Below are 12,500 nucleotides of genomic sequence, written 5' to 3' on the forward strand. Positions count from 1 at the left end.
GTGATAAATTGCTGCAGAAAAGAGGAAAAATTCATTAATAATCCTCATATTTACTAACTGTACACCTCTTTTATCTTTTCTAACAATCCTGAAAGTAATTAGTCGAGCAATATGTAAATACATAATCATATCTGTAGTATTGGAATGAGTATTACAATGTACAGGATACATCTATTCCCACTAAGGTATTTTGGCTCTGCATTATCTGTCAAGCTTTATCTTATCGCCTGCACATAACATAGCTGTTTTTCATTATTATTGTAAGAAAATTCATGCAACCGAAAATCCTTTATATGAAATTTCCAAAGAAAAGGTGATTCACCAAAATATCTAGAATATCTACATGCAACACATTTCCAGCACTAACTTTAACAAACTTCCAAAGCTTTTCATTTAATTTAGTTCTGAGCATGAGTTGTTGTGTTCATTCATCTTAACAACTCATAAAAGATATTTCAAATAGTGGGTGGGCTCTACTTTATGATCCAGAAGCCAGTACAAGCTCTTATTTACATATTTGAATAAATAAAATTTAAACAAATCAGAACTGGTGCATAATAATAAACTTAAAAACTTACTATCTGCAGCCATGATGACAGAGATGTCTTTAAGGGACTCATAGGTTTCATCAATTGTAGCATGGTCGTAGAAATCTATTTCCTTCACAAAAATTTCCGCTTTCATCAGTTCTCTATTTCTTTCCACGTTACGATCAATAAGAGTCAAAATATCACCACGATCCACGTCTGCAAAGAAATATATGATGCATGGACAGACTTAATAACTAGATGAATAAATAGGGCAGAATCAGCAACTGTGCAACTCTGAATGACAAGAATGGCATTTGTATATATGTATACTAAGCCCTTTCAAAAATCACCTAAATTCAGTTCTCCAGTGCTCCTTTAAATAATATCTTCTGCCAAAGAAAATTTGTAAAAAATTAAAAACATGAAATCAGATTAGAGAGAGCAAACATATGACATTATCCTGTGGACATGCCAGGTATGTTAGCATCTGTTATCTGAACATGATGAAATATTACAAACCTAACTGCTGTGTACCAATACTGTATTCTTCTAGTTTGCTGTTTCCATTATAATTCATTGCATTATCATGGGTAAAACACAGATATCTCATGAATATCAATTTCCAGTTAACATATTGGATCCATCACTTGTATTTCATAACTCATAGGATACAGATATGATAATATTTAGAAGTAACCCACACACCTATCACTGGCTTCAACAACCAACCAGCACATCCTTTGTATCTGTTAGTGTTCCATTAAGAACCAACAAACCTCTATAATTATATTCTGACACTGAGACTGCTGACTTCCCTTATAATCTATTGTCACATATGGAACCAATCCAACCTCAATCTTCCCAGAATATAAGTGGCTGATCTTTGTTGGAGCATCAAAGCATGGAGACCCCAGTGATTGCTTGACAATGTCCCAATACTGGGTTGAAACTCAGACTGTACACCTCCCAGTTTCCAGGAGTTTGGATAGAATGCTACAAATATAATTACAAGAAAAAAAAAAAAAATCTGAAAGTAACTCAGACATGTCAGAAACATTAAATAATCTCTAGTTTGTGTGCTGACTGTTTTCATATTCTTGACGAGAATTTCTAAGGCTAGAATCTTTAGCCGGGCTCACTGGAGTGGGCTCCTTTCTGTGGGTGCCATATGCCTCATTCTTTTAAGCAAAGTCTTTCATCAGTTAGAAGTCTACCAAATGAGGTTTAGTTAAACAGAGAAAATGCTGCCAGTCAATAATGAGAAAATGAATAATAATGCTATATAACTGCAACAAATGTGTTGAGAAATGTTTTGTTTTATCCGCATCTAAATCTCACTTTCAGCTGATACTGCGCAAAACATCCCTTTTTGTGCACTCACAGAAAAGGTAAGAAAATAAGAGACAATTCCAATAACAACAATGAAATAACACATCACCAGCTCTCATACCTCTTGTTTCTGTCACAGCAAAACACCTTACCTGTAATTACAACTTTCTTCGCAAGCATGCCTGCGACTATGGATGTTAGTCCAACCCCAGAGGCCAGTTCCAGGATGTTAGCATTCTTGAAGATCTCAGGATGGTGAAGGATAAAGTCTGCGAGGAACAGTGCTCCACGCCAAACTTGTTCACCGACCAAGTCTAAAGTTGTGGCACTCTGGTGTTCTGTCGGATGATGAAATGGTTGTAATACTGAAATATCAAATTGATAATGATCTCAAAAGATACTTTGTAATTGGTATTAATTTCTCACAGTGATGAGTAATTAAACATACTGAACTAGGTTATACAATGAATAATTAATATGCAACTTTAAAACTAAACATTATCTCTAAGCAGTCCTTTCTTATCTTTTTATATTAGTAATATATCAACAGATGTACAAAACAATCAGTAAAAATCCTTAACATTTACACCCTTTTCATACTATTGACTTCAACTCAAATGACCACAATCAAAATATAATCTAAGACACCAGGATGATCTAGGTCTTACCCCTTTCCTTTGATAAGAAGAGATATTGTTCTGCAGGTCATCCCATATTTATCAGCAAGCGATGGTCATTAAGTACATTGCAAGGGTTGGAAGGATCACCATCAGGCAAACAAGAAGTCAAAGTAGGCAAATCATGAGGTGTATATGATGGAAAGCCAAGCAGACAGACAGACAGCAAGCAGAGTGGCATACGGTAAAATCATAATTTGCAAAGAAGGAATAAGGTTTATTAGAAATCATAGGCGTGAACACATAAGCAAATCAGATACACAATTTACAGTTCTAATCCTCTGCCAAAGACGACTCAAAATCAATACAAAATAAGTCACCACTATTCAATCCGGCACTGTCCAGTAGCCTTATACATAAATATTGAGAAATACCAAAGTCTCAGAGGCTAAAAATGATTAAAATATTTTTAAATCTCGGAATTCAGTACTGAATATCACATCTTCCAAAACTTAGGATAATCTTACCTATGAGAACAACACCTTCTTTCTTATGGAGAGTGTTCTTTCTTGTGACTTGAAGATCTCCATCAGCATCCACCACTGCCTTCATTATTTTGCTGTCCTCACATGATGTCATATAAGGAGGATACACAAAGTCAAATCTTGATAACACAGCTGTGGGGAAATAAATGATCTTATAAGTGACATGAAAGCTAAAAGAATAACTGATCCTTTACAATTGACTAATTCAGCTATGTACCAAATGTATGTTAACCCTAAACTCTTTTAAATAATTCAAATTTCAAATTCATTACTAGCAAGTGTCTTCATTAGCAAACCTACAAGACCTAACCTCCAAAAAAATACTGCTTGTTTCTCTTGTCCTGCTTAAGAATTAAAAATAATGTATCCCTATTCTCAGAAACAGGAATTTCTACCAAAACTAAGCACAATCATGTTTTAAAAGAGATGCACAGATCAGATTTCACAGGTCATGTCAAACTATGGTATTAAAAGAATGAGCAAGGGGGATAATCTCTAACCTATACCTAAAAAATACTGATAAATATTTTGTGTCAAGAAAGAATATAAATGCATACAGTAAACTACAACACAGCTGAACATTGGTGAAATAATACAGGGTTATTGGTGTTATTACATACACATTAGAGCACACCTTATTCTTCAGTAAAAATACATACCTTATATCACTGGAAACTAACCTTTGACCTTATGAATCACTTAAAAAGAGTACATTATGCACCACATAAAAGAATAACACACAAACACAAAATACATGTTACTTGTACTTTGCATGTTAATAGAATATTAAATATAGATAATGCATATCTAATATACATTTACAGTATGAGATGTAGTGTAAGCGGAGGCATTACTGAGGTTTTAGACAACAGCTTTGGTCTTAAAAGCTGAGAAACTGAGAAGATGGCACCAGATTCTTAAGCAGAAGCATTTCCAGTGTTCAAAGTATGACTATCCTTGACTCTACTCTGAGTGCTCACCCAAAGACTCAAGTGCCTCCAAACAGGGTCAATTGTGTGAAGTTTAGCTGAAGGGAGAATTGGTTTCTTATGAATGAGACAAATACAATCCACATAGGTATCAATATCTTATATCTACAGATAATCTAGATGCAGAGCAACTGTACTCACTAAGTTTCAGAATCACCTTTTTTCAATATGGCTAATATATTCTAAAGATAAACAGATGCAGACTTCAAAAATGCAACAACATATACCTGTGTCTCAAGGTAAACTTTCTACGTCTGAAAATGCAATAAAGAACTTCAATGCAGTTATCATTAATTCAACATAAATGACACTATCTTCAACAAAAGAAAAGCAAACTAAATATATCTTTATGCAAATTGTATTGTACTAGACTGCTCTGTAAGGGAGTTTGAATAACTGCTGTTTATACTAAAAGTGATTTCTAGTATTCTATATAACAAAAAATAACTTTGTGGCTTCTTTCAAAGAATGTCCTATATGTGTTTCTTAGGGATAATCTTGCATTAAGTGTTAATAGAACAAACGCAATCACACAAAACACATATACACACTACGCACATTATCATCACACTAAATGACAGATAAAAATGACATTTACTGGCTTTAAAAATATTAACACTATCAGTCCGATGGTATTGGTCTCATAAAAGCCAGGCTACATTGACTTAGAAAATGGCCTTTTTTTTCTTGTACGCTTCAGCTTCACAAAGAAACTGAGCTTCAGAAGTCACCAAAGGTTGTTCACTAAGGTTGTTCACTTCAGAAGTCACCAAAGGTTGTTTACTAAGGATAAAATGAACTCACAATTCCCTTCTATTACATTCCATTATAAAAGCACGAAATGTTCACTATGCAATTTGTAAAAGGCAAAGAGTGATGCTCTGTTCAAAGCACTCTGAGAAAATTAAATTTGTGCATTGAGAGAAGAAAGACTGTGTGAGAACTTGAGGATTTGCAAAAAATGTAAGACAAAGTTACATGAAATTAACCAAAACATTTACAGTCTTGACGCATTTGTCATATGTGACGACTGGTTTTGTATAAATCAACTAAGTCATCTTTTGGTACTTGAAGAAAAATTCACCTTTAGAATGTATAAATAAACAAAATAGCTAAGTGTCGAATGCTGTGTAGCCTTGAACTACAGATTCTGTAGGTTGCCACCTCCAACTATGTGCTAGGAATAATTGGGGTACTCATCACTCACGCTACCAGACTCGCAGGCACTAAACCAGCACTCAGGCGCTTTTGGACCACTGAGCCATTGATTGTGGTTCATATTAATCATCCGAAATTAACGTACAACATTTACATACACGTAAAAAAAAAAACAGTATACCATTTGAAAGAAATAGATAAATGAACATATCTTTTGAGAAAACACTCATACTCCAAACCTTTTCACATTGCAAAAACTTCTGCGCTAAAAGGTATATTTCTGTAAACAGTCGTCCGAGATAGAACGTACAAGTGTGTCAGTGTGATGGGGGGGGGGGGGGGGTGAAGGGTATAATACCAGGTCATGCATTAAAAAAACAAGAAAAAAAAAATCACACTAACTGGTGTTGCAGAACATGGAAAGGGAATTCCTATTTGAAGGATTGCTAGTTAAAAATAGTAATAATAATAATAATAATAAAATAAAATAAAAAAGAGATTACTTCAAAATGCAACTAACACTATCTACAGGAAATTCAGAACAGATTTGCAATAATACTATAATATACTATAGTAACGTACAAAAGAAAGCATTTTACAACTCCTGACACTACAGAATTCCTAAATATTCAGTCAATAAAATACAAAATATAAGTTCTTTCTTTTTTTCTTCTAAAAGTGATCAAAGACCAATCTTAAGTAAGTAAATTCCTTCAAATTCATATACAAAAAAATAACAAATAAATAAATTTTAAAAATCACAACATCAAAACAGACATGAAACCTAAAAGAACCAAATTATATATATTTTTTTTTCCTTATTTACATAATTTCATAGAAATACAGATAAAAAAGCATGTCAATTAATTTCCAGGAAAATCATGAACACAAAATGGAGATATCAGCAAAAATATATAACATAAAAATGTGAAAAACTGATCAGTTAATAACATAATAACTGCAGACACGGTTACTATGAGAAAGAAAGAAAGAAGAAGAAGAAGAAGAAGAAGAAGAAGAAGAAGAAGAAGAAGAAGAAGAAGAAGAAGAAGAAGAAGAAGAAGAAGAAGAAGAAGAAGAAGAAGAAGAGGAGGAGGAGGAGGAGGAGGAGGAGGAGGAGGAGGAGGAGGAAAGGAGGAGAAGGAGAGGAGGAGGAGGAGGAGGAGGAGGAGGAGGAGGAGGAGGAGGAGGAGGAGGAGGAGGAGGAGGAGGAAGAAGAGGAAGAAGAGGAAGAAGAGGAAGAAGAGGAAGAAGAGGAAGAGGAAGGAAGAGGGAAAGGAAGAAGAAGAAGAAGAAGAAGAAGAAGAAGAAGAAGAAGAAAGAGGAAGAAGAAGAAGAAGAAGAAAGAAAGAAAGAAAGAAAGAAAAGAAATGAGAGAAAAGCAACAAAAAGAAACAAACAAATAAAAAAAAGATTAAGAAACAGGAGACCCAGGTGACGAAAGGGACTGTTATTACTAATCGCAGCTGCTACCTATAGGGTCAATCTTCAACAACAAGCTTGGGGGTACCACAGAACGTTGCAGGGATACAGCAAAGGTGTAACGGCAAAACCACGTGGGTCGTTTTGTGTCATACAGCGGAGCAACAAGCAGTGCTAAACGTCTGGAAGGAACTGGTGCCTACTTTCTCGCTTTGCACTCCAGAGCACCACCTGGCCATTGGCTCCCAGGATACACTCAAACAAATCCTCGTCCTCCACCTCCTGCGACTTATCAATCTGTTGTGACACTTGTGAAATTGTGCTCATATCTGAAATTCAGCAGTGGTGATCTTTTGACAGGTCTTGTAATGTAATCTCAAAGGCAAGCATGCATCCACTCAATTACAGTTTTCTCATTAGGATCCACGCTCATACGCACACACATGTAGACTTATTTACCAAAACATGCACACAGACACATAGGCACTCATACGTGCATATACACACAAGCACACATATACACACAAGCGCACACATATACACACAAGCGCACACATATACACACAAGCGCACACATATACACACAAGCACACACATATACACACAAGCGCACACATATACACACAAGTGCACACATACACAAGCATATATAAACACACATCAGACATGAAATAACACATACTTATAAATAAACATAATTATAAATGTAAAACTTTATACTACAGAGATAAGCAAGTGTGAATATGAGTCATTACCACATTTTAGTTTTAAAGAAATTCATATAATGGCATATTAATTAACACATGTCCTTGGCATCTAAAACTGGCACTTGCCAACCCTTAGCAATTTATAAATAAACTTGTCGTATAAACCATTTGACAAAGAATGGGAATTTGGATGATTATTGGTACATAATTGCTAATACAGTTAGAACCTGTATTATAACTGTTAATTATATCTTTTCCCAATTACATATATGGGGGATTTTTTCTTCCAATTCTGCAAATTTTGTAAAAATAAATTCCGTCCTCTAAAAGAAGTCATAACTATCAATTCATCGAAACACCAACTCCTTTTATTAACTATTAATTATTTTAGGAAAAAAAAAAAATTGAACTCGGACACAACCACAATTGTATTATAATTAGTAAACCAACAATAATCCGCCACAGGAAATTCTTATTGAATTTTTATCCCTTGTGGCAGTGTATATCTGTATCACATCACATGAAAAAAAAACTGACACTGTGGATATAATAATGATAAAACTGATAACATGAGAGTGATATGAGATTAAAATGATAGTAAAATGATAGTAAACTGAGAGCAAAATCAAAGGAAAATGAGAGTAAATTGAGAGTAACATGAGAGTAATATGAGTAATATGAGGAAAACTGAGTAAATATGAGCGTAAAATGAGATTAAAATGAGGGTAATATGAGAGTAACATGTCCATTAGTGCAAACTTGCCTCCCTCGGACCCATCAATCACGTCTTCCTTGGAGAAATGGTGTACTTCTGAAGTCACAGTGAGCTCCTCTGCATCCTCTGAAGCCATGTTCCCTCTCTTCTCTCTCTCCCTTCCACATCCGCTGAGCTGTAAAGCACCCCTGAAGACTTATCCAAGAAGACAGTTAAGCAGGACGAAAATAGACCCCGGTTTTGCGTGTCGTCTGCTCTGACCTTCACGCTGGGTTGTCACGTGCTTTTTTGCTTAATCTATAGGCAAATTGGGGGTAGTTTTTTTTTTTTTTTGGGGGGGGGAGGGGCTTTTAAGGAGGTTGTAGAGGGCGAGGTATTCCGTGTGTGGTTTAGTGTAAGATAGCGAGGTATGTGATGTAAGTGGATGATGGTCGTGGTGTTGGTGGGTTAACGTCTAATAATGAAGCGAGGAAAGGTTGACTGATGTGTGTTTCTCTTCGTTAAGATCAAGAAAACCTGTGATATACGATTATTTTTAACATCTATTAAGTCAGATTATACAAGCAAAAATTTCCCTTTACCAACAAAGAAAGCAAAGGAAAGGAACGACGCGAAAATAAAAAGAGGAAACGTTTTTGAAACACGTGTGTAAACAAAAGAAAACGTTTCGGGAAATACTGTATCGGCGTAGGAAAGGGAGGGGGGGGGAGGCGAGTGGCGCCCGATCTTTTTTTTTTTTTTTTTTTTTTTGGGGGGGGAGAAAGAGAAACTAATTTCGCCTCATCCTCCTATTTTTAAAAAACGCCTGATACTTCTAACACACGCACACACACACACACACACACACACACACACACACACACACACACACACACACACACACACACACACACACACACACATACACACACACACATAAAAAAAAACTTTTAATATCCGATTAACAATTTGTTTCAAGACTGAGGAGATATTAATTTTTTGCACGTGACATGCACTTGTTGGAATGACTCCAGTGATATTTGTCTTCGTAGTTTTTCCTCGCTTCTAAAATATCTTCTTCAACTGCAAGGAACGTCTCTCACGCTCAAGGCCAATATCTGAAGGAATCTGCAGTAATGCATTATTTTAGAGCATCATGATTGCTTAGTGTCATGGCACAGTTAATCACAAGTATTGTTCTATAAATATATTCATGGTTTTACCTGTTTTTATTAATTCATATATATGTGTGTATATATTGTATATATGAATATTCCTTTACAGACAATGGAGACACGTTCTAGACAGCCATGGATTGATATGGGTTTCCTTGTGAGTGATTGCCATGTATTTGATCATTATATAATTATGGTCTTTGTAATTTTGTGTAATTTTGTAATATTGTGTTGCCAGGTGTGGAGATTAATAACTGATTGTAGATAGACTGAATTTTTTTCGGATGTAGATGATTTTTTAAAGCTTATAACTCTCTTCAGGGAAAACTATGATAAGTGTGTGTAAATATTTTAACATATTTTTGTAAGATACAGGAATGACAAGATAATCCTGTTGCTCTAGATTACTTCGTAAAGTATTTCCGTGGATCATTATGGATTTTCATATAAATCCTACCGTAAACCAATAAAAAAAATATATAATGGGACGATGAAAAAAGAAAAAAGATGAATATTTAATATGAATTATTTAGAACAACACGGGATGTCGATCCCTGGGGTCGATTGGACTATCCGAGGGGTCGATAAACGCCAAGGCTATTTACGATTTTGGGGTCGAAAGCTGATACTCGCTTGAAATATAACTTTCTGGTAGATTTTTCTAATTCACCTACAATTAGTTTGTACAGTATATTTATTTCATATTCTGTTTATATGTTGTTATTCACAGAGAGGAGTGAATATAGAACAAGTTTTGCGGGGGCTTGGTATGCAGTTTCCCTTACTGATGCATATGGAAGACAGGGGTTTGGTTGGTATGCTGTTCCCTTACTAATGTATAATGAAGCTGCACATCTGCTTAGTTAATTTTAATATCTATTTTTGTACATACTGGGGTTCAATAAGATATCAGATTCCATAAAACGGTTTAAAAAGTTTGGGTAGCCCTGTTTTAGAACGTCAATTGATAGATGCTTGTGTTATAATATTCTATAATATTGCTCATGGGTAATGTTTTCTGATTGCTGACGTAGAAAAAGTACAATATATATTTTTTTTTCGCTCAAAAAACCCTCCTTCCACTAACAAAGGGGATGTTGTCATGCCTCTCTCTTTAATATAAGCAGGCCTGACCGATGGAGGCTTAGGTTTCACGCACATGGTAGTGAATTACTTACCCAATCTTGCGGATTCTCAAAATGGTATCCGCCGTTGATCTCTATCATCCTGAAACAGACATACATCTCTTATGATGCCAGAAAGTGGGCAAGACTTCCTTCTTTCAAATTTTCAAATCTGGCGTGGCTGGTTTTCCTGGAATACATTTGAAAATCAATGTACAGTCCATAATACCCCATGGAATACTAAATTCTGAGAACACACTGTGTCATCATGTTGCTTTGTACTATTCCCTAGCTCAAATCATGTTATCTCGTTTCGTTGTCATATCTTATATTTTGGGATAAATGCTGGAGGGAGATTTTTCATATTAATGAGATTGGTAAAATTTCACTTTGGTTTTCTGAGGCATGTGTGTGTGTGCCGAGGGGATATCTACATTCTTGCATCTATGATGAACTTGGTTAAAATATGGTCACAAAAGATTTTGAAAAGGATATATTTTGACGAGTTACAATCATACCGTATATCACTTTCAGGGCATACTTCCCAGATCCTTTAACTCATCAAAGCGAGTGTCTGGCACGTAAACTTTGAACATCCTGCAGCCCATCCTCTGTCCTTCTTAATGACCTTCAGGAATCTTCACCTTGTTCCCGTAAAGAGGCGTAGGGAGTCCGGATCTAATACCGCTCCTCGTCTCCCCACCCCGATTAGTGAGTCCCCCCCCCCCATAAAAGAAAAATCTAATGAAAACGGTGACTTACTTGAGAATTAGGTTGATTAACAAAGAAACCCTCAAAAAGATGATTAAGAGAATAGACAATAAATGATATCCTGAATATATTGTTTTTGCTTGAATCTGATGTCATCCAGTAAGTGCATTGTCTGGTTTTCAGAAAGTTCTCTCTGATCTGTGTCTTCCTCTGAGATGACGTAGGAAGGTAGCGCTTCATTCAGTATCACAGGTCACAACTTCAATTCTTGAATATCGACTTAGGGGGTTCCTTTACACACACACACACACACACACACATATAAATGCGCGCGTGTGTGTGTGAGAGAGAGAGAGAGGGGCGGGGGCTTTTTTTTTTTTTACTTTGACAAGCTTATTATTATAATTATTATAAAAGCCTACATCTCAAAAGGATGAGGTAACTTAGGTTATCCTCACACCTATCTTAATAAATCCGTGTGTGGGCTCAATTTCCACATACAAAACTTAGGTATATCAACAGATTGAGAATATATACAATACTTAAAATAGTCTCCAGTCGATTTTTTAATGATCTTATCTGCTCAGTTGGCACCAAAGTGTCCAAGCATACGCTGCTTATGTTAAAGTTAAATTTACCATCTTCCGTATCATATGTCAAGGCCAAAACGTTTAGCATTAACCAGGCTGGGATTAGCCAAGTTACTTATCATTCTTCAAGTGCATCTTAAGTCCTTCTTTGAAGCATCCTAAAATCCCAAAATCTTTCATCAAATTTTGTCCTGACATACAAAGATTAGAAAACAGGCTATTTTTCTTAATTTCACTTAATAAAGCTAATAAAAAAAAACATTAAAGTAGATAAGATGCTCGTATGTTTTAATTACAAGCAAAACATTGCAGAAGCTTCAATAAAAATAGGCAAAATACAAAACTAATCTCAAACTTAAATTGTGTATACACACTACCCTTCCTTCGCAAGGTTGAGAAAACTTTCAGATGTACTTTTAAGATTCAGAGAGAGAGAGAGAAAAAAAAAATGCTTTTCTCTTTTTCTAATTACTCAATCGTGTTTCACAATAAGAGTGGAAGTGTTTTTTCTCTCTTTTTTTTTAAGTTTTGCATGTGAGCTTCATGTTTCGAATCTGAGACTACCGGATGATTCTGCTGATCACTTGTCTGCCTGTAATATATCAACAGATCAAGATACGCAGTTTTCTTCTTTGATATATTCAGTCTGTAGCGTTATATCAGAGGTACAGGACGCTTTTGAAAAATTCTTCCCACCAAAGGCAATACACCCGGACAGTGACTGTCATTATTTACTTATAATATAACCAAAGTAAAGTGACCATGTACTTGGTGTACTGCTAAAAAGGCACAGCTATATTATATGCACTTATGTAACAGCGATTCGTCCTTAATGAATATGTAAATCCTAATCTGAGACTATGTGCAATATATATGAAAAAAAAAATGACCTCTGGAGTGTATCACTTT

The 12,500-nt window shown here is 35.4% G+C and overlaps 1 protein-coding gene across 4 annotated transcripts in view; it reads right to left on the reverse strand.

The window, feature by feature from the left end:
* The window catches only part of LOC119579554 (methyltransferase-like protein 22), a 10,431-nt gene extending 1,818 nt beyond the window's left edge, over positions 1-8,613 (reverse strand). Inside the window, exons 1-7 of one of the 4 annotated variants that reach the window (XM_037927468.1) lie at positions 8,061-8,613; positions 6,794-6,919; positions 3,004-3,153; positions 2,528-2,557; positions 2,012-2,197; positions 579-746; positions 1-11 (exon numbers count right to left, since the gene is read on the reverse strand). The exon at positions 1-11 is cut by the window's left edge and continues 89 nt beyond it. In XM_037927468.1, coding sequence (XP_037783396.1) covers positions 1-11; positions 579-746; positions 2,012-2,197; positions 2,528-2,557; positions 3,004-3,153; positions 6,794-6,919; positions 8,061-8,148 — 759 coding nt within the window. In that variant the 5' untranslated portion in view covers positions 8,149-8,613. The remainder of the gene's footprint in view (positions 12-578; positions 747-2,011; positions 2,198-2,527; positions 2,558-3,003; positions 3,154-6,793; positions 6,920-8,060) is intronic. The other 3 variants (XM_037927470.1, XM_037927469.1, XM_037927471.1) reach the window with 3 other exon arrangements.
* Positions 8,614-12,500: the final 3,887 nt, after the last annotated feature.

Source organism: Penaeus monodon, chromosome 12 (genome assembly GCF_015228065.2).
Source record: "Penaeus monodon isolate SGIC_2016 chromosome 12, NSTDA_Pmon_1, whole genome shotgun sequence".
In the NCBI taxonomy this organism is placed as follows: Eukaryota; Metazoa; Arthropoda; class Malacostraca; order Decapoda; family Penaeidae; genus Penaeus; species Penaeus monodon.